The sequence below is a fragment of the Priapulus caudatus genome, unplaced genomic scaffold (genome assembly GCF_000485595.1).
Source record: "Priapulus caudatus unplaced genomic scaffold, Priapulus_caudatus-5.0.1 Scaffold403, whole genome shotgun sequence".
Taxonomy (NCBI): Eukaryota; Metazoa; Priapulida; class Priapulimorpha; order Priapulimorphida; family Priapulidae; genus Priapulus; species Priapulus caudatus.
In genome coordinates this window covers 147,854-170,870 of record NW_014577464.1, presented here as the reverse complement: position 1 = coordinate 170,870, position 23,017 = coordinate 147,854, and the positions used below count along the sequence as shown (strand labels likewise).

At 42.7% G+C, this 23,017-nt stretch overlaps 1 protein-coding gene across 1 annotated transcript in view; it reads right to left on the bottom strand.

The window, feature by feature from the left end:
- Positions 1–23,017, bottom strand: part of LOC106810009 (serine/threonine-protein kinase MRCK alpha-like) — a 51,996-nt gene that overhangs the window by 4,532 nt on the left and 24,447 nt on the right. Inside the window, exons 7-26 of the mRNA XM_014813259.1 lie at positions 15,685–15,780; positions 15,478–15,563; positions 11,584–11,797; positions 10,868–11,020; positions 10,174–10,336; positions 9,590–9,672; positions 9,154–9,233; positions 8,488–8,624; positions 7,861–7,968; positions 7,081–7,238; positions 5,661–5,818; positions 5,383–5,541; positions 5,101–5,209; positions 4,119–4,223; positions 3,618–3,766; positions 3,015–3,118; positions 2,676–2,746; positions 2,170–2,334; positions 1,129–1,246; positions 218–696 (exon numbers count right to left, since the gene is read on the bottom strand). Of these exons, the coding sequence (XP_014668745.1) occupies positions 218–696; positions 1,129–1,246; positions 2,170–2,334; positions 2,676–2,746; positions 3,015–3,118; positions 3,618–3,766; positions 4,119–4,223; positions 5,101–5,209; positions 5,383–5,541; positions 5,661–5,818; positions 7,081–7,238; positions 7,861–7,968; positions 8,488–8,624; positions 9,154–9,233; positions 9,590–9,672; positions 10,174–10,336; positions 10,868–11,020; positions 11,584–11,797; positions 15,478–15,563; positions 15,685–15,780 (2,895 nt within the window). The remainder of the gene's footprint in view (positions 1–217; positions 697–1,128; positions 1,247–2,169; positions 2,335–2,675; positions 2,747–3,014; positions 3,119–3,617; positions 3,767–4,118; positions 4,224–5,100; positions 5,210–5,382; positions 5,542–5,660; positions 5,819–7,080; positions 7,239–7,860; positions 7,969–8,487; positions 8,625–9,153; positions 9,234–9,589; positions 9,673–10,173; positions 10,337–10,867; positions 11,021–11,583; positions 11,798–15,477; positions 15,564–15,684; positions 15,781–23,017) is intronic.

The window sequence follows — 23,017 nt, the reverse complement described above, 5'->3', positions numbered from 1 at the left end:
ATATTATATATATAATATATGTATATATCAAGAGTCCATAAGACAAAGAGAGACTCTATTATGAACTCTATTATGGACTCTTGGTATGATATGGAAATAACAGCATTGTGCTAATGCTATGCTAGTGGACTAACGTGTGCACAGCAACGACAGCATCTGGCCTGCGATCAGCATCATCGTATAGTTTACTTCACACTGTGATCAGCATTGCAAATACCTTCATCTGTGACGCAGCCTCGCGAGCCACGGCGGCCGCCGCCGGAAGATCCGCCGACGTCGACCGTCTGCTGGACGCCGCAGACGAGTCACTCGTCTCCACGGCAAAGTCGGTGATTCCTGGCGCGGTGCCAACCGGCGCCGGTGGCGCAGATCCGCCGCGCCTACTGCCGACCTTGATGTTGATGTTGGTGGTAAACCTCGCGACGCTGCCACCGCCGCTGCTGCCGTACCCGGGGGTTGTGAACGTGGGGGTCTTACTGCCTGATGGCGTTTCACAGGCGGACGCGGGCTCCGAGGTGGACTCGGACATGTAGGAGGCGTACGCGGGTGGAGTGCTTGTCGGCAGCGACTTGTAGGATGCGTACGAGGGAGCCGGGCTGGGGGGGTGGGTTGAGCCGGGCGTCTGCACTGTGTAATTCGAGGTGCAGGCGACCGGGACGGACTTGCTGCATTCGAAATGGCAGGCGATGCCGCAGGCTGAAAAAAAGCGAAATTTCAGAATTAAGTTTGAAATTAATTTTAAAATTTAAATTTGATATCAAAAATTTAATTTTGAGATTTTGAAATCAATTTTGAACCGCATCGCACTGCTAAAAATCTACGACACATTAGTTGTTCGTTAATGATTTAAGGTTAATCCCAAGTCACATGCAGCAACAGCTATGCAGTGCCATAAATGTTTTTACAGAATTTCTGTGAGGTAGAATTCTGCTTCCTTGCAAATACTTTCGGTAATATCCTCGACTTTGGATATTAAACATTCATAAACACAACTCGGGAAAAACACTGCATTCGGGAGAAATTAGGGAAATGGCAAAACAGGTGCGATGTGGATTATAACAAGGGTTAATAATGACAAATCATTTGCCAATATTAACCACTGATTATAATAATGTGCATGTTGATTACATTGGCAGACGAGAACTTGGTTACTGATGCCTGGGAACGATCGTCTGCAAGTCGCACATCTCTCGTCACTGCGCTGAGTCTGCAGAGCAAAGTGGTGGCTCTCCCCTACAGTCACCACCTGCAAACACAGGGTGCGAAATTAACGCAAGTCCCGAGTCAAATACTCACTGATGTACTGTCGGACTCCCTGTTTTGACATATGCAGGAGTCCGTGTGACTCCCTGAAAATTCTGCTATACTAACTAGTTCGTTCCAGAGCACGGCCTCGCAGAATTGCCGTATTTTTCAGCAACTGTCCAGAGACAATTTGGCAGACGCGCAACTGCATGAATCTTCAAAATAAGCACACGCGTTATTGTTAATATCTATAGTTTTGAACTTGAAACTGCGGACTCCCTCATTTTGCTGCGGACCTCCTCTTTTTGAGGGCAGGGAGTCCGTTGGACTCCCTTGTTCAAAAGTTAATTTCTACCCCTGCAAACAACATACAGACCATGCTATACATTGACGAATTAACGTGTCACGTTGTTATAGGCTTCTGAATAGGACAAAACTAATTAGTTAAGAAGCTGTTGTTGCTCAAACTATGCACCATTACCATTCAAGCAGTCACGTTTGCTATTTTCGTTTAATTAATTGTTGAACTTGCACACAGAGATCCGTGGGAACTCATCGCCAATATGTTACAAGTCACTGTTCAGCAGGTTAAACGGGCCACACAGAAGAGAAGCGACTTCACCGAGTTGATAGCTAAAATCAATTCAACTCCTTGACGGTCGCCGGCTAAAGAGGTAAACACTGTACGGTACTGTACACTTGGACCATTATGTGCATCACATATAGAAACATTTATACATTATATATCTACCTCCTCAAATGTATGGCTGCATGGCTTACTGCTCGCCCAACGGAGGTGGAAACACCACATAGGCATGAACTTGTACGCATTTATTCGTTGTGATTCCAAGTACACGACTAAACCTCACTGGTGCTAAAGGAATCTCCTGGCCTAGAACACCCAGAGCCATCATCTGTTCTTACCCTGGTTGTGTCGGCGGGCCGGGAGCCCTGCCTACTGACACGCTCCTGCCGTATCATACGCGTGCCTGGCTTCTCATCGATCCAGCTCACCCAGTCATCGACATTCCTGTTACCTTGACGTCCACTGAAGGACGACGTCCAGTCGTCGTCCTCATCCGACCAGAACTGAAACAGAGATTCTAGATTACGGGTTGTCTACGGAGGCCAGGTAACCAGTCCGCATAATGACACCCTCTCTAGAAGTCCCTTCTCATAGCTTTCATTTTCTAATGATTGTGTTGAATTTCTACCGCATTTTTATACCCTATAAAAATTATGATACTAGTTCATGAATGTTGTCTAGATTTTTATCTAGCCAAACGTCTAAACAACCTAACTACACAACAAAGCTAGCAAGAATATCAAGCTAGACAGGAGAGGAATAGTAGGGCTACATTTGTTACTACATTATACAGTTATACTGATTCTCATGCTCCATACTCAACTCACTGTAGTTTAGTACGTACCACGCTATGTGAGGGCAAGTGAGTGCGGAACAGCTTTTCTATCCAGGAGAAATGGGAGGCACTTCTCAAGTCTGTAACGTGAGACAAACATTTACACTTCTGCTACAGCTTATAATGGACACTACATAATAGCAGTCTTATGTATAATTTAATTATTACTTTATTATTTATGTAACCATGTTATCAACCATAATCATCATTAGCATTGTTACCCTCATCATCAGATTCATCAGATTTATTCTCGCCATCATCATCACTATCATCATCATCATCATCATCCCCATTCGCTCCTTACTCTCACACTCATCCTCACTATCATCATCATCCCCATCTCTTTACCTTCGTCGCCATTCGGTCTGCTGCGCAGCTGCCTAATTTCGTTCCTCAGCAGATGGAGCTCCTTCCTGAGATCTTCAATCGTCTGCTCAGCTTGACTGAGCTTGCTGCAGACATCAATAGAAACAAATATTATTTACCCTTATTTACCTTTATTAAATATCATTTACCCATTGCCCTTATCAAAGGCACGTCAAGTGACTACATGCGCGCAACTCTACTAGTGGATGCAACTATAACCAACAACGCATGCAGCCAAACGAACACAATTCGCTATGTAACCTCTATGTATTTTCAGCTTCCGTAGAAACTACTTAACTTGATGATGTGTGGCACCAGTTAGATTTGAATACATAAAGATACTGTTTGAAATAGTTAGATATAGATAAAGTTATACGAAATGGCTTCCAATTAAATGTGAATACTGCATGATGGCATTTTACTGTGGCTTTTTAAACCACAGGCCAGGAGTGATAGCAACAGCATAATATACAAAAGACTGTCGTTGGCAGTATTCACTCCACCTGCATCTATACTGATATTAGAGTCTCCTAGTTGGCTCCTATGACTATAAATTAGCAATCATAAACTTGCATGCGAGCCTACCTTTCTGCTTCAGCCCTTGCTGCTGCACTCTTCGCCAACTCATCAGAAATATCCTGCTTTGCAGCGACCTCAGCTTGGACTGTGGACTGCAGCTGCAATAGCTCCATCTTCTCCACTTTCTGTGTTCGCTTTCTCTTCCAGGCTTCCTCCTAAGCAATAAACACAAGCGTCGAAATGTACCACTGACTACACCATCAGGTTTAACAGTCAGCCTCACAAATAAATTAATAATTAAAGGGTATATGAACTGCATTCTAAACGCACTTTCTTGATTTATTGCGTGTAAGAGAAAAGCACATAGCAAACACAACTAGGTAGAACTGGTTCATCCACTTCAACTTTCATTTTCTAACATTGTATTGAATTCTATCGCATTTACCTACTGTATTATGATACTGGTTCATGAATGCCGTCTAGATTTTATATCTAGCCCACTGTCTAAATGACCCAAAGAACCATCTTAAATATTCTCACCGAAAGAACCTTTTATTTCTTACATACCTTTTCGCTCGGCACACGCTGATTCTCGACCTCGATCTTGAGGTCATCGATCTCATCAACTAATTGGTGTTTCTCACTAATGAGCTTTTCGACTTCGTCATGGAACTGTAGAGGTAAGTGTGATAAATAAAAAAATAAAGAAGAGGAAAATTTTTACTGCAAAAGTACAAGCACTTTAGTAAGAGATTTGCAATCACTCAACATTCGTAAAATGCATGGTACATTAGATTCAGATTCAGATTTATTTTATTTTGCACTTTTCATTCATTTGTACAGATAATTTAAGATAGAAGTAAAAAGGGAGAGAAATAAATAATATTATAGAATCGATAGGTTTAAGGTGAATGTGCGTAGTGGTCAAAGTAGCCATAAGCTTTCGAGTTGACCACTACCACAGGTAATAAAATGACTGAGGGAAAAGTACAATTAAACAAAATATAGGAAATAAGAGGAAAAATATATATACATACATACATACATATATGGAACAGTAGACCAAAAAATACAATTGATGTAATAAGTATAATAAGTAACAAGAACAAGAAAGCAATTATATAATATATAACTATTTTCCAATGGTCCTATAAATAACATGCACTAATTTAATTTAATTGATCATTACTGGCTGGCAAGAAGGAATAGCTTATAATCATGTTTAAATTTACTGTGAGGTGAGGTTTTAATTTCAAGAGGAATTGTTTCCCATATCCTTGAGGCCAGAGACTTAAATCGAGACTTAAATCGACATTAATAAGAAACAACAACAACAATAATTTACAGCAGTAGACGCTGTCTGTACATTTACATTATAGGAAATAGAGTACTCATCGTCTATGGGTCTAGGACTCCTAAATCTCCAACAAGATCTCTTTAAATAATCATAGTACATAGTGAAATTGGAAGTATAAATCCATTAACAATTCTTCAGGAAATTGTTAACGACTGGGAACATTTTCACATGCAGATGCAATTATATATTCACCTGTTCAACACTGGATTGCAACCTAGATCTGTCTTCCTCAAGAGCAGCCTTCTCTCTACCGTGCTGCTGGTCCAGTACTCTAGTCTTTAGTGCATGTTCCTCTACAATACTGCATAGACAGCGAAGCAAATGTACCCACAAATGAAGCAGAACGATAGACAGCATGTGTGACAGAACTGGTTAGAATTCACAATTCAGCTTATTTACATGATAGTTGTGATGCCAAATAACGTGCTTCAGGTTATTTAAACTGCATTTTGAGTTTTGAAAGGGAATGCTTACTCTTCCAATGATTTCTTGCTCTGTTGTGTTTCCTTCTCGAGAGCCTGGAATTTGGATTCACTGTCTTCTAGTTTCTTCTGAGCCTCAGTGCTTTCTCCCTGCAGTGTTTCGATTGCAATGCTGTGCTGCACATCTTTTTGCTCTAGCTCTGACTTGAGTCTATTTAGACGAATATAAATTTGGAATTAGTACCATGATGAGCATTCAGAGAATTATAGGCGCAAACAAACCAGGACTTTATAGCCACATCGCAATACCACCTTCACAATAATCATCACCTTGCAATATCCATGAATATTTCTGGGTCGACATGCTGTTGATTCTGCTGAAGCTTCTCCAACTGTGCCTCCAATTGTTTAGCATATTCTTGGCTTTGCTCTTTGTCACGCTTCTCACTTTGCAATTGCATCTGAACCTCATCCAGGTGCGTTTGTGCCTGGGGAAGAATGTGAGGTTTAATCTTAAGCTAGGCATTTCCCTGATATTAACATTGGCGGTAATCCTAGGCTGACACAGTGTAATACCATGCCACGAGATAATGATGCTCGGAACTGCTTGAATGCCATGTCAAATTAACAGTTTCTTGAGATTAAGATTTTTTTTTAAAGAGAGAGGTGTAAAGCTAAAGTCACACTGGGGCCGGACTGTCCACGGATTACCGCGGATGGGGCAGGATCTCCCCGGACCGTAAAATTTATAATCCGTGGCGATCCGGGTGAAAAAATGCATCATCGGGCCGGATCGGGCCGGACCAGCACGGCAGCGCCACGGACCATCCTGGATTGAGCCCGGATGAAGCCGCCCCAGCACGGAGTCACTACAGACCGCCCCGGACTGCCTCGGACCGCCACGCGACCGCCACGGACCTGATCCGCCTGGTCCGGCCCGGTCCTGGCCCATCCGTGCTCCCATCCGTGTTGGGTCCGGCTTGATCCGTAGTGATCCGTGGGCGACAAAAACGACACGGATGGCCACGGATGGGCCGGTTCAACACGGTGTGGGCCCGGTTCAACACGGTGCCACTACGGACTGTCCCGGACCTACACGGCCTGTCCCGGACCTACCACGACGCGCCACGGACCGTCCAGGACCACCCCGGATGGTGAAAACTTCCCGGACCGTCCCGGATCACCCCGGCAATTTTAAACAGTTTAAAACATCCGGGGCAATATCCCGGAATGCGCCGGACCATCAAGGACCACCCCGGACCGGGCCGGACCGTCCAGGACCGTCCAGGACCCAACAAGGATCTCTCCCCGGATCAGTCCGGCGCGGTCCGGGAGCTTGGTGTGACTTTAGCTTAAGAGATGAAGTTGACACATCATCAACGTGCTCGTTTTAAATTATAAAATACGTTATTAAATGCTTTGGTATTACCCTATTACACATATTGATGTATAGATGATAACATGGACGGACAAACAAACAGACAGACAGACAGACAGACAGACAGACAGACAGATAGACAGACAGACAGACAGACAGACAGACAGACAGACAGACAGACAGACAGACAGACAGACAGACAGACAGACAGACAGACAGACATACAGACAGACGGACTGATAGACAGATAGATAGGTGGATATTAAATATTTAATAATTAGTAAACATATTTTTATTTAAACAGCCATGGAATATAAGCTGAACAAATGTGTACAACAGTTACACACACTCACCATTTTGCCACGCACTTACCGCACTATATTCCTCCTTCTGTCGCTCAAGGACACTGATGTTGTCCTTGAGCTGGCTGATGACCTCATCTCTCTCTCCTTCTTGTGTGTTTAGGTTCTTATTGGCTTGCTTCAGATGCTGTAGAGTACTATCCTGCTCCACTGTCCTTAACTCAGCAACTACAAGCAAGAAAACATTGAAGAAGAAGAAGAAGAAGAAGAAGAAGAAGAAGAAGAAGAAGAAGAAGAAGAAGAAGAAGAAGAAGAAGAAGAAGAAAACGATGCACTACACTCTTTAGAGTTCATTAAAAGCCAAGTAAAATTGCTGACACGTTTAGGAGCACTGCCACAGTTTTGTAATGGATAGTGCTGTTCATTAAATGTGAGCACAAATTAATGTAGTTTATGTATAGCTTCCTTCTGTGATAAAGACATTTTATCAAATAATATAGTAGTTGGCACAAGTGGGTGCTTTCATAAACATAGTAGGTGATAGTATAGTGGACACTGAATCAAAACAATATAATAGACGACAGTAGTACATTTGTATGTACATACAATAAAGTGGCATTTTCATGTACTTCCAAAAAAGAAATCCAAGCATTGGTATCAACAAGGTATATGTGTTGATTGCAATCATATGTATTCTCAATAATAAAATAACTTTGGCAATTGGTACCAAAATAATCAGCCCTGTTAAAGACAGGAGCCATTTCAAGGTTTCCTTTCATGCTTATAACCCTAATTAGGCTTCATGATATTTTTCTTGGGGGAAAAGCAATTTAGAATAAACGCTACTCACAGCGCATTGACATTCGGAGAGAGTTGATCTCTTCCTGGAGCTGTCTAACATAATCTCTCATGACGTGAGGCTGTGTGGTATCCTCAATAACCTCAAAATCTGGAATGCCTTTGCACAGTAACAACAGATGTATAGAAATTATAGAATGTATAGAATTATATTTACACGCGCAGAAAATCCATGTGTACATAACATTACCAGATACCTGATATGATAAGTGTTTCAATAATGTTTACAGAGGAATATGGAAATTATACACTATGAGAACTCTTTCTTGTAGCAAACTCTGTAAAAATACAGATGAAATTTGGCACAATGAGATGGGGATTGGATTGATGTACAGCTTGTAACTGGCATGAACCATCTTTCAATAAAACTGATTCATGCAAAATCTCTTGTTGGTCAAGTTAAAACTTGAGATACTCATGGTTGGCAACATACAAGCAAAATGCAAAATAAAACACCCTATTCACATAATAACCTATATATAATAACAAGAGCAGATAAAGAAAGCCTTCTTTATCTGCTCTTGATAATAAATACATCCATAACTGATAAGAAGTTATACTACAAAATGATGGAGTAAAGGGATGTACCAGGTAATGCCTATATTACATAAAATCTTACTTAGGATCTGGCCTCCAAGTTCCTTGTTTTCTTTCTTTAGGTTTTTAATTCTCTCAAGAAGGTCATCTCCATCTGTCATGTCTGCACTTGCTGCACCACGAGCCTGCCCCATAAGGCTATTGCAATCAGAGATTTTTCTGGAATAATGATATTAAGATAGATAGTTAGACTTTAATTTAATTCTGCAACATATACATGGACACAAAGGCATGTATGCATACAAATACAGATACGAGTACACGTATGCACAAATATGCATACACAGATGGCTAGACATGCAGACAGACACACAGACAGAAAGACAGATCTGGACACAGATACAGATACATACCACGTACGCATACAGGCATGCACACAACCACACATACAAATGTGAGTGAGAGTGTGGAACCGTACGCTCTCGTGGTTACGTGCACTTGCAGATTCTTTTGGTGTGCGAGTACTTGCAAGCACCGTAGTGTGACCATATATGTATGCAAGTACAAACGCATGATAATAAATGTGGGGATGTGTATATGAACAACCCGATAGATACGCGAGAGGCAAGTTAGTGCATATATAAACGCACACTTAAGTGACTGATAGCATATGCTTGTGGATTGGTGCAGCATATTTATGGCATCTGCACAACAACATTAGACAACTCTGCGACATCGGAGTACTCACAGCATGTCCGAGTAGGTGAATCCAATGAAAGGCAGATGATGACCGGAGAAAGCTATGTGTGCCTTGGGTGGACTAGCATCCTGGATCACAAACAACATCTTACAAATCAAGAATCTGTGCTGAGAAGAGACAGATAGACAACCACGAAGCAGTTGCCGTAGAATCACATTCACGATTCGAACTAAGAATATATGGTGTCGTCTGTATTCTAGTCGACAATAACACCAGACCGGCAGTTTTAATTAATGCCTGGAACCTTCGGTCTGTGAAGTGATGAAACCCGTTTAATGATATTATAGAAATAAAAGCACATTGTTAAATAATTGTATAATCTTATGGTTACTTGTAGCTATATAATAGCACAAAAGCAATACAATACAAAAGCACTCTGACATTGTGGTGTTTCCAATTAAAGCATACAAGTACTGTCACTCACATAAGGCTTGAAGTCTACATCATCGCAATCAAAATTTGACGTGTCAGTTTCACCGGTTACTCCAGGATTATATGGTGCTGGACCTAACAAACAGACAAATTTATTTTGTTTTATATATATTATTTTTTCCTATTTATCAAGAGGCATTCAACAAAATAAAACGGAACAGAAGGCTCTATTAATGTCATAAAATGTCTCAGAAAGAAAGCTTCCAAATGCATTATACTCGATATGGAGTAATGATATAAAAACAATGCAGAAGTGGTAGAGATCGAGGGGGGTGATAATCAGAGTTTAATCATTTTGAAACGTTAGAACATTTACGTATTATTCTCAATATACGTACAAATACTTGCAAATTGTAAAAAAAATTACGTTTGTTACATAGAAAATAAAAACAACTTATATGAGTGTTTAAAACTAACCATGTAAACCAAAATGATACTAATGATTTTAGTTAACAATAGTCAGTTTCTATGAACTATTGCACCTATGTCTATCATTATTCTATTCACATTATAATCATCAATTCTCCTAGCCATTCTAACGCACACTGCTACCATATTATTATAAATATGCCTCACCGTCTTTTATGCCCTCCCAAGTTATACCGGTGAAAAATGGATGAGTCTTGAAGTCGTCGATGCCTCCTTTGCCTAGCCGCTCATGCGCCGGCAGACACATGCGGGTGATCAGGTCCATGGTGTCCTCTGTCACATCCACCTCCTCCGGAAACTCAAACTCCTTCTACAGAAAAGAATTGCGCCTCGAGGTTGAATCAGACTCAAAGTCTGTTGGTGTAAGAATGGTTAACAAATAGTTCGACAGACACAGCAAGGTTTAAGCTGTCGTTTGCTAATTTTCCAAATGCGAATTAAAGTTTAATTTGGCGAAAGAATGTCATAATAAATTCGCGAAAAAGCTAAAGCGAAATAGGCCCTTCAGACTGAACTCGAATTCTACCCACTATATAGCGACCGCTACAAGCTAATTCATAGGCCACTCGAATTCTACACGAGATCGCTACTTGCTAACCCAAAGCATGAGGTACACTGCGTGTGTTCTTTGTTTACCCATTGCCGAAACTTTTCCGGAAAAGACCGAAGATTATCAAAGTGGCCTTCGCTACACACACGAATACATTACATAGTTAGTCTTAGTAGAATTCGATGAAACATTTTCAGACCAAATTACATATAGTGCTAACATTTTTTTTGTCCAGCTTACACCCTGCACAGCGACGACATAATCACACGAGAACGGTGCGACTGCACCTACCTTCTTCATGTAGTGTGACATGATCTTGCCGTACGTCTCGATGAGCGACTCCGCGTAGAACGGAGTTTCTCCAAACAACATCTCGTACATGACGACGCCAACAGACCAGAAGTCACACTGCGGGCCGTACCTTCCCTTGCCATCCTCAAACGCCTGTGTAACGACAAGACAACATCATAAGTATATGCCATGGGCCAACAGTGATTATTGTTGACTTTCATTTGAGACTTGATGGAACCAAGTTTAAATCTGGGTATAAATTAGTACCAGAGATGTAAATGAGAAATATATATTTATGTAGACAAAATACTTGAGAGATATACATATGAGGTAGATGCAAGGTAGATTCGTTTGGTAAACTAAATTACGTAAACATTGTTTTGGTTTCATACTGCCAAGCATCTTTTACATGGGTGTTAACATCAAAAAGTGGCGACTGAAAAAAAATTTGTCTGGCAAGGCCCCGCCCCCCAAGCTATGGATTCTGTGCATTATAAAACACATTTGGTGAAATTTTTTGATAAGATAGAAATTTAGAAAATACTACAATCTAATTAATTTGTAACGTGTAAACTTGGATAAAACACTATTATACAAGAATATACAACAAACATACATAGTTAAGATATCATTAGATGCAATTCACTTTTAAAAAACGTTTTTTTCGCAACACAGAAGTCCGACTACAGACGGACAGTTAACGCCCATGCTCTTACCATGAGCACTTCCGGAGCGATGTAGTCCGGTGTGCCGACCGCTGTCGTGTCGTGCACCAGGTTGTCTGCGCCCAACTTCAGACACGAGCCGAAATCTGCGAGGCGGATGTGTCCATTGCTGTCCAGCAGGATATTGTCCGGCTTCACGTCCCGATGGATGTAGCCGAGCTGGTGGACGGACTGGACAGCCAGCAGCATCTCGGCAATGTAGAACGCAAACTCAAACTCGTTATAATGCTCTGTATTCCTGGCTCTCCTTGCTCTGCTGCTACTCTGCTGCGGCTGCTCTAGCTGCTGCTACGGCTGGCTACTGCTGCCTGCTCAAGCTGTTGTGTGCTGCTATGCTGCTGCTGCGCTGCTGCAAGCTGATCGTTGTGTGGGCTGCTGCTGCTGCTGCTGGTATTGCTGCTGCTGCTGCTGCTGCTGCTACTGCTGCTGCTGATGCAGCTGATGGTGGTGGTGGTGTTGCTGCTAGTGCTGGTGCTGCTGCTGGTGCTGCTGCTGCTGCTGCTACTGCTGCTGCTGCTGCAGCTGCTGGTGGTGGTGGTGGTGCTGCTGGCGGTGGTGGTGGTGGTGCTGCTGGTGGTGGTGGTGCTACTGCTGCTACTGTTGCTACTGCTGCTGCTGCTACTGCTGTTGCTGCTGCTGCTGCTTAGTATTGTAGGCAAGCGCTTAAAAACCAGTGTCGTATGCTAAAAGCTCTTCTTCTGGTCATTCCACGACAGCAAACCCATCTTACTAGAGTAGCTCATGGTGGTTTTGTATGCAATTTATGTCCAGAACTAAACTCTTTAAGAATCCACTAATTGAAGGTCCAGGAACTATATTTGGTTGGTAACACATTTCCCACTGACGGCGAATAGCTTTTTGGGCCACGCCCTTTTCGAGCGAAGTACTACCATCCACCGTGACTGTATCTACAGAACCGTTGTAACTAGGAGGTTGCCCGACCACTCAAAATGTGCGCAATGGCCACATTATGGGGGGTCCCTAATACAGTTTCATATCCAAAGGTCAATGGTTTTTAAGATAATTGGCAAAAACCGATTTCAGCATGTTACGCACTACAATTATTCGTAATTGTTCCTGTTCCTATTGTTCAATTACTGGATTCCTGAATAGTCCAGAGAGACATGATACATGATTGCGTGGCCCAGCTTTGCTGTTGATCCTAAGCGCTGTGCGTGGATGAGACGCGCAGTTCCGCGGGATATGTGCCCGCGACCGCGGGGATGTTCAAGTATGAAGCCCTGTCCGCCTTTGTTGTTCGGGTTTGGCCGGACAAACTATAGCAGATGGGGTACGCTGTTCCCTGAAGATTGCCGGGACATACAAAAGCAGTTCCCAGGTATCTACAGATGCTTTACAGATGGTGGATGGGTGATGTACCACACGCTCCGATAAAGCAATGCAGTAGGATTTGACATGGCACTCGAGAAGTGTTACAATAAACCCCCCAAGGTTGCTGGAGGTATCATTGGGATGACTAGACAGAAAGAAGCAGTAGCATTATGGAATCTCCTAAAGCATGAGAAAGATCTTCATGTGGCACAGCTGCTGGAATGGTGTAACTTGGGAGACAAAGATGACAGTGAACTGAGCCTAAACCATGAGTTCAATCCAAGTTCTACGAAGATTGGCCATGTTCGTGCGAATACGCTTCTGGATTACATAAAATCCATCAACAATCCGTTCGGTGCTGGAATCAGACTTCAGAACATTTCTACTGGAGCTGACATACCACAGGTTGTTGACGGATTACTTGAATGCCTGGAAATTGGTGAGAAGAATTTGTTGAGACCAGATTTCAGGATAAGGAGAAGCACCTACATGATACAATCCCTACCAACCGCAAGACTGTTTTCGTGAAACGTACTTCTACTCCGTCCACAGCGAAGAAATCGATGGCGAAAAAGGATGCTGCAGAAACGATTAGGTACATTGACTATGCTAGAGAAAGAGGGTACAGCATGCTAGAACTCCTGAAGTATGAATTGACCATCACATCCCAGTTCCTCACCACTGAATGTAAAGATAGCATCAAATCGAAGAAGCACGATAAAGCCTCCTTAGCCAGGGAACTTGTCAGTCAACTTCCACAAGGGACGAGGAATGTAAAGAGTGACGCTCAAATGACAATAGTGTACTTCATGGCACTTGTGCGTAAACTACCGATGAAAAAGATGGGCCTTCACACATTCGGGGAATTGGCTGAGTCTTTCCAACAGCATTCTTGCTACAGGCTCTGAGTCCACAAGAATAGACATTATTTTTGATGTTTATCAAAAATCATCAATCAAGCAAATGGAACAGGCACAGAGAAGTTCTTCAGAACAAATCACTATCACCATTAGGTCTGGCAATCAGAAACTCCCTGTCGATCTTGATATGTTCTGGAGCTCAATGTTGAACAAAGTTTGGTTGCAGGAGTATGTCTTCAAGTAGATGCTGCAGAATGTCGAGCCGGACAAGGAGATCTTCTTTGGAGGAGTATATGGAGGTGAATGCAGGAAATTGTTAGCAGGCACTGAAACACAGATCGCAGAGCTCTCAAGCAACCAAGAAGAAGCCAACGACAGAATCATGTTCCATATTAATGATGGTACTGTGAAATACGTGGTTCAACTTCAATCAGTCTTGGTTGACTCACCTGACACAGATGTCTTTGTCAACCTCATCTTCTACTTCAACAAAACCTGGCAACTACAAAAGCTGTACGTAAAGCTTGGTAACCAGAAAACAAAGAAAACTGTACCAGTCCAGCTGTTGGTTGATCAACTGGACAACGGTTTGGTGTCGTGTTTCCCAGCTATTCATGCTTTCAGCGGTTGCGACAGTACCAGCAAGGTGGGTCCAAAGCTGTCTGGCCTGAAAGCATCCATGGATCTCTCCCTACTGGAAGGGTTTGGTGTAGAAGAACTGTCACCACAGATAACAAGCAATGCTGAAAAGTTCCTTGTGTCTGGATTAAAGAAGACAGACTGTTCCACTTTCAATGAATATCGATGGGAGCAGTACCACAACTCCAAGAAAGAACTGGACTTCAACCAGCTTGTGTGCTGTTCATCAATGCTACGAGAACACATAAAGCGAGCATATCTGCAGTGTAAGATGTGGTTGCAAGCCCCAACTCCCGCAGTCACCAAACCAGATCCACTCCAGTATGGATATGAAGCAACGGATGTTGGCATAACACCAGTGATACTGCCAGTATCGTGCAGGCCCGATGACCTGCCCCCTCCATGCAAATGCCCAACATCTTGTATGAGTACCAAAACGTGCACTTGCAGAAAAAGGAACATAAAATGTGTGACGTTTTGTAGCTGTAGTAAAGGTAAAAAGTGTAGAAATCCAAATAACAGGAACAATTACGAATAATTGTAGTTTGTAACATGCTGAAATCGCATGTTTTTGGCAATTATCTTAAAAACCATTGACTTTTGGATATAAAAATGTATTACTGACCCCCCATAATGTGGCCATTGCGCACATTCTGAGTGGTCGGACAAACTCCTAGGTACAACGGTTCTGTAGATAGTCACGGTGGATGGTAGTACTTAGCTGAAAAAGGGCATGGCCCAAAAAGCTATTTCGCCGTCAGTGGGAAATGTGTTACCAACCAAATATTGTTCCTGGACCTTCAATTAGTGGATTCTTGAAGAGTTTAGTTCTGGACATAAATTGCATACAAAACTACCATGAGCTACTAGAGTATCTCAGCCTCCTAACTATAGAATTGCTCGCTGCTGCTGCTATTGTTGTCAATGTTGTTGTTGTTGTTGTTGTTGTTGTTGTTGCTACTGCTGCTGCCTTTGCTAGGCTGTGCAATGCTGCTGTTGTAACTGCTGCTATATTTTTGCCAACCTGGAGTAATACACTTTACCAATCACCCACCTAGTAAGATCTTCTGGCATTTTGTCATCAAATTTGCTCATGACAGTCAGGAGATCACCGCCATTATAGTAGTCCATGACGAAATACTGAAAAATAATTGAATAAATATCATGCTCTGATGATGAAGCCAATACTTGAATTTTTTTAGGTGGCTGCTTTCAATTTTTAAAATATTGAAACTGTAAACTGTATATGCTCAATACATACCAGATTACTAGCATCTTGGAAGGCAAAGTGCAATCGTGTAATCCACTGTCTATTACCAAACACCAATACATCTCTCTCCTCCTTGTAGCAGGCTGCCTGAAATGAGAATAGTTATAATTAAATAATGAGAAATTTTCACAAGCACTCCACAGTGAGAGAATTTCTGATTAATTTTCAGTAAATAACAACAAACTTTGCATATTCAGTTTAGATAATTAGTAGTTAAATTCCTTATATTGGGGGAAAATGCGACGTAATCCTATACATGGCCAGTGCATTTTTATTACTTCGTTTTAAAAATTATTACTTAAAAGGGTGACCTAAATTACATAATTTAAAGCACGTCTGCGCATGCCAGATGTGTGGGAAATAATTTCCATTTAAGGGGGACGCGTGTAGTAACTGTCGACTTGCATGGGTGGTAGTCACCTAGTTAGATACAGGGAATTATGCTCAACGAAATATGCCAAGGTTTGATAACAATGAAAAGAATAACTTCCAAACACCCCCTAACTCGTTCAGCGTGGTAGGAGACTTCCTATTAAAACACTGTATACGTTTATCTCTAATTACCACGCTTTAAAGCATGGCACGACGTTGCCGGAAACAGCGCGAATGCACGCACGGTCAGTTTTCCCGCCGCTTTTACTAGAACGTGGACAGTTACTCGGACGTATAAACAGCCGCTAGGCAGGCGCGGTGTGACGATATCTGACAGTTTCCTGGTCATGACCACTGATGCGGCTGTGCTTCTAATTATAGCATGCATGGCCACGCATCCTTGCTACAATCGCTGCGTGCTGCACGAGTGTTAGACACTACATTAACTGCTGCTGGCTTAACAGCTCTTTGCTCATATTGGTACCGTACTGCACGCGCAGTGAAAACTGGCACATTTAGCAGAATCGGTATAGGCTAAACCCCCAAAAAGATAGATAGATAGATAGATAATAGGTTTATTGCAAAACTAGTGTTAACAACGTTACAATTAAAATAAATTTTGCAAACAAGATATCATCAGGCAGTATAAAACTGAAATTGATGATATTTACAATAATATATGTCCCATGGTAAGACTATATATAGATAGATATCACTTAAAATGTTGATTCGTAAAATGATATCATTAAACTAAAAACCATCTTTAGAATATATACTAAATTTAAAATAACGTGATCCTTGGTCAAAAAATAGTTACAATTAAAATGCGACACAATGATAGAATCAAACATATCACATAACCGAAAGTTGCCCAGAGAGTTATTTCAAAGAGACCAAAATGTTTATAATGGGGCGCAAGCAAAAGCCTAATTATCCATGCTATTGTAAAAAATCCAGTGCCTGTTTACAATTTGTTAATCATCCTGCACATGTACGGAACAGGGCTATTGAAGTACCGGCTGGTACGAGGGACTTTTGCAAGCCGGAGTTTACTAGAATTCCGTGTTATGCGGTTAGACACATTTATTGCTGAAGGAAGGCAAATATCCTGTAATCGTTTACAACTTTTGAGCTGATAAGCCACTTTTTCACAAAGCTGCTCGAGACGAAACGCAAGTCTTTGGAACTGAAGCTGAGATAGTACCTCATCGTACATGTCGTACCTATTCCAATTATTATAACCTATTATTATTTTCACTGCCCTTACTTGAACAGATTCAATTAGACGTGAGAGCTCTTTGGTAAGGCCTGGGTGCAAGAAGGGTGCAGCACATTCCAGAATCGGTCTGACGTAACCACAGTAAATTTGTACGAGATCTTCACAGCAAGCCTAGATTTTTTTAGTATACGAAGCATGAACATTCTTTTACTGGCTCTAGCCACCAAATCTTGAACGTGTATGGCCCATTTAAGGTCGTGCTGGAACCATACACCCAAGATCTTCAAAGTTGCCAAATTTTCCAATTGAAAGTGTTCTAAAAAAAGTTCAGCATCTTGAAGTCTATTTCTACCAAAGTATACCTGCATAACTTTACATTTTGCAGGGTTAAGTTTCATTATATTTGAAAAGACCCAGCACTGGATAGATGCGAGTACGTTGTTTAGATATGATGGAGGAAAAATCACAGAAATCTAGCAGTGAATGGTAAACGTCATTTAACAGACATTGTTATGCATTTGTGCTGTATGTATCTGACTATATAACTATGCACTATCCACCAGACTATATCTAGTTGCATGACAACGGCCAGCTAACTGTGGGGTGTCGTTAGCACAGATACAGTATACATAGATGTACACACCCATGATCTTACTACCACTTATATCAAATGAAAGTGTCAATGACACTGTAGCTCACCTTGGGTGTGATAGAAAAGGAAGGGGGGATATATAAAGCAAGAGTATATATGGGAGAACTCCGATTATATACTCTTGATAATGATGATATATGAGTAATTTTTGAGGCGAACATAAATGTTTCAGATCTGTTGGCATACAATCTGGTGGCGTTGACCGTAGGCAGACACTGAAATGCATAGTGAAATTGCCAAAATCTACTTAATTTGCATAATTTAAAAAATATATAAAACCCCGTGTGATATATTTTGGGGCCAGTCCTTATTCAACGGCAGATCCTTAGCAAAATCCGTTGAACCTGAACTGACTTATGGCCATTTACATATTTGCCAAAAAGTGGACGTGGCTCGAAAGAAGGTCGACTGGCGTGCTCCAAAATAAGACGTTCAAACCTCTCCCATAAGAGTAACAAGTATATGCAATTTGAAACATGTGGGTCAAACGGTTCTTGAGTTATCGTTGACCGTAGCCAAATGTTGACGGACGGACGGACGGACGGACGTACGACGGACGACACCCCATGGCAATAGATCATCTTGACGATGTCAAGGTGAGCTAAAAACCATGTTATTTTAAACACGTTACCCTTTTATCAATGAATGAATGCCATAATTTGTTATGTAATTAATTGGCAAAATGTTACAAGATAACGTTCAGTCATCAATATTACCAGGATTTGCACATAACAGTACCATATACAAATACACACATTCATGCGTGTATATTGATAAATTCCTAATATTACCACATAGCACCCAATTTGCCCTCGGTAAATGTGCCAATTTGAAAAACACGCTGAAAAAGGATATGCTGTGAACGTGCATGCATGTTTATACGCAGGATGTCTTGGTTTCTGTAGAAATGGTGCGGCGCTAAAGGTTTGAAGACCGCCGTCCCTGCCTCGCTCCCTCCCTCCCAGTCCCTCCCCCTAACTCCGACAAACACACACGTGTTGTCTGCTCATATGTGCGTGCGCGAAATGTTGTACAAAAAAGAGCACTGGTATTCACAGCAGCCTCCCTCCTTCCCCCTCCCGCCACACACACGGTTCAGTGTGAACATGTGCGTTGACGCACACTGGCAAACACACGCCCGCCCGCACGCACGCACACAGGCAGACACACACACGCCCGCCCGCACGCACGCACGCACGCACGCAGGCAGACACACACATGCCCGCCCGCCCGCACGCACGCAGCAGACAACACGCCCGCGGCCACGACACGCACACAGGCAGACACACACGCCCGCACGCACGCACGCACGCACAGCAGGCAGAACACCAACCACGACCCCGCAGCGCACACACAGGCCAACACACACACGCTCACAGCACGCCCATGCACGCACACAGGCAGACACCACACGCCACACGCACGCACGCACGCACGCACGCACGCACACGCCACACCAGGGGTAGGGTATGTTTATTAGAGGCAAACGCAGTGCAGGGAATTGAACGACCCGGCGAGTGACGATGACTCGACGGGGCCGGGATAGACGAGCCGCCAACCAATATACGCACGTCTAAAGCTACCTTGCACAAGACGCTGGTCCACGCCTACGAGGGGAGCCGTCAATGCCGAAAAAACCTTCAACGCAGCTAGCTATATATACTCCCCTGTGCGGAGCGAAAGGGGCTTACATCGAGTAAGCGCGAGGACGAAGTAGAACAATGATCATAATAACAAAAGCTGGGTGCAGAGAGGCTTTCAAACAACACACAATTATCAATTCTCTGACCCAATTAAGAAAAATTAGTCTCTAATTTGATTAGCGCGCTAAATTGGATCACCTAATATAACACACATATTCTTTTTCGTGATGTTTTTCTCCCTGATCACAGTCAAATGGGACGCATTTAAAACGCAATGAATTCTCAGCTTTTATAAATCGCCAAGGTCACGTATACTTGCGATCGCCATAGGTCAACCTATAAGCTACTTTAGTTCTGCCGAGTAAACATACGTACATAGTTACGCTCACTGGCTGATCATTGCTTCTTCAAGGCTCCAATGCAATTCGGGCTAGTAGTCTTTACACACGTGTTAACACGCGTTCCTCTCGAACAACTGTTGACAGCTATAAGCCATGACAAGTATCATGCCACATGTTTGCCTATCGCGCACGGGCTGTGACAAATATGTCACCGGAGGTTAGCTTCTCATACGTAACGACTAGAATAGATTATAATATTCAAATATTACGCTTGTTGATTTTTCCTGATTTTTGTATAATTTTCCTTCTGTCGTTTAAATTAAAATGTATAGAACAACAGACTACGAATAGCATGTCTGTCAGCGTTTCCAAAAACATCAGTGTATAAGAGCCACGATGCAGCTGATTCACTGTTATTTGTGATACATTCTAATCATTCGTAGTTACTTTACTATGGAAGTAATGAAACACACTTATAATGCGAATGTAAGAATACATCAGCTGATCACTATTCCTAAGTTGACACTTTAGACTTATTTTCGATTACACTCTCTATTCGTATCTGCTAAAGTATACTTAGTAGAGTGTCACTACAACGCGCCCCACCCGGCACACATCAAGTACAAAAACTCCGAGGCGTATTAAACCAGAGTGTTACTACGATACCGTGTACTTGAAAGAATAGAAGAATCCATCAAATCTGTGCTTTTTACGATACATAAAATATACATATCATAGTCACTACATGAGTCTGTAATTACACAAATATGACTGAAAATGCAGAGAAAGGATGCCAACGAACGAGCAACGAGTAGAACTACCCACACACACGAACCTAAAATAACTATCACCTCAAGGTCTGAGTGTGATCGTATGACATGAATACACACATATAACGCAACGATAATTCGTCAGAAATTCCGTGTAACCTCGCGTCAGACTGACTAGAGATGTGATTGCTTTACGGGTTAATACGGCGTTTATATTTAATGGGTTCATGCGAAACCAGCAGCGGTGCAAATTACAGCGAATGCGAGCCGATCACACTTATTATTAATTACACTTCTCAGCTCACGCTTCATTCAAACTGGATTGTCTATTTGAATTACATGGGACAATTAGAAAGACATAATACTAATTAATAAATACAACATCGCTTCCTCAAAACATTTTACAAGAATAGAACCGATCAGAGTGTCTAGCACTAACAGTCACAGTCCGCGGACGATCTGCACACAGCAAACCTGAGCGTTGCTGTAAGGTAAATTAATCAGATATAGATAATATATATAATAATATATATATTTATATATACTGTATATATATTTAGTCTAACTAGTATGATTATTTCTACGCTTGCTAACAACAACAGCACTGCCATGCAAACATATTGTTCATAATAAATATAAAGAATATATATAAATAATAATAAAGAAATGAACCAAGAAAAAATAAAGAATAATAATTAATATATAAGAAAGTAGTGAGACAGGATTAACAAACAGCCAGCAGGACTTCGCACTCATGTGCTTCTGCATACTATGGATTACTCACCACGCATGCGGTGCACGCGCAACCCACTTGGCTTACGTTACCTTGCACACAGAAGCAAAGGTAACGCAATTAGAACACTCACGCACGCAGACACGCCATAGCCGTAGAAAATATTATTCATAACAAGCTTCTGCCTGAAACAGATGGCGCTGATGCCGCACGCGTACGCAACGCACGCACGCACGCGGTACGTATCGTCAGAGAAAGCGCTTTCGATTGTGTTCCGTAAAGCCCATATAAAAACACCGTTGTGTTACGTCCGATGGGCAAGGAACGGCATGGCGCAATATTCTGGCGACGCGGCCCCGCATGTCAATAGCTTGGCGTTTCTTATTTGCTGAAGGTAGACGCACAAATCGAGATAATCACTTACGGGTCTAGATTCACGCGACCCCGCGCTTAGATGCGATATTGTCCATGACTCTAGGCACTTAGGATTGACTTATAGGCACTTAAAAAAAAAAAACCTACCCTAACCATAACCTAACCTAAACCTTAACCCTAACTACCGCTACCCTAAACTTTTTTTTATTAAAAAAAACTTAAATTAAATTAAAGTGCCTAGTAGTCATACAACTATTCGCATCTAACTGCCCGAGTGGCGATATTCAACACGACAACACGCCCATCGACAATATAACCGTGACGCTGTGAACGTCAGCTCGGTTATATGCGATTAAACGAATAAGCGGGTAATTAAAAGAAGTGCATTAAGATAGCTTAAAGAGGAATTTTGTCAGTCAAATGGCGCCAGTACGGTGCAGTGACATAGTAATAAATCAATACTCACGCGCCGCACTGCACAGCTATTCAACGACATAGCGCTCGGCGTGTACACAGTCACGTCGTAGTCCCTTATGGGGGTTGCTGGAACGACTAGCAAGTTAGCGTGCGTTTACCAAACGAATAATTCACGGTATAAGATGAGACATTACGCGCGCGGCGGCTGCGCGGCGATTGTGCGTGCTGGCGTGCGGGTGGCGGGGGCGGCGCCTGGTACTGTGTGATATGTGCTGTGTGATTTGGGTGGTGGGGGGTGCCGCCGCGGTCCGAGATGTCGCGCGCGCCCCGTGGGTAGCGCGCGGGCAATAACGCCCACACCGAGACTCAGCACGCCCGTGCCCGCGTCGTGCAGCCGGGCTGCTGTGTGAGACTGTAGTGTGGTGTTGTCTACACCAGTGGTGTCCTTGTGGTGCGTTCTGGCGTGCGAGCTCGCGTCGTGCTATGTATGGATGTGCTGTTTGTCGTGCAACGGACGACGAGTTGTGTTGTGCTTGAGCGGCGTTGTAAATCATCCAATCCACTTCACCGTCCTCGCTCGCCGTGCGGTAGCGCCGGCGTGGTGTATGCGTTTTGCGTGTGTGCATGAGTGTGTGTATGGCGTTGGTTGTGTGTGGGTGTGTGATGTGCTGTGTCATGTGTGTGTGTCAGTGTGTGGGTGGCGTGTGTGTGTGCCCTAACGTGCTGTGTGTGGGGTCGCGGCGCACGTTCCTAGGCTGTTGTGTGCTTGTATACGGACAGCCGTGTGTGTGGTGTTTGTGTG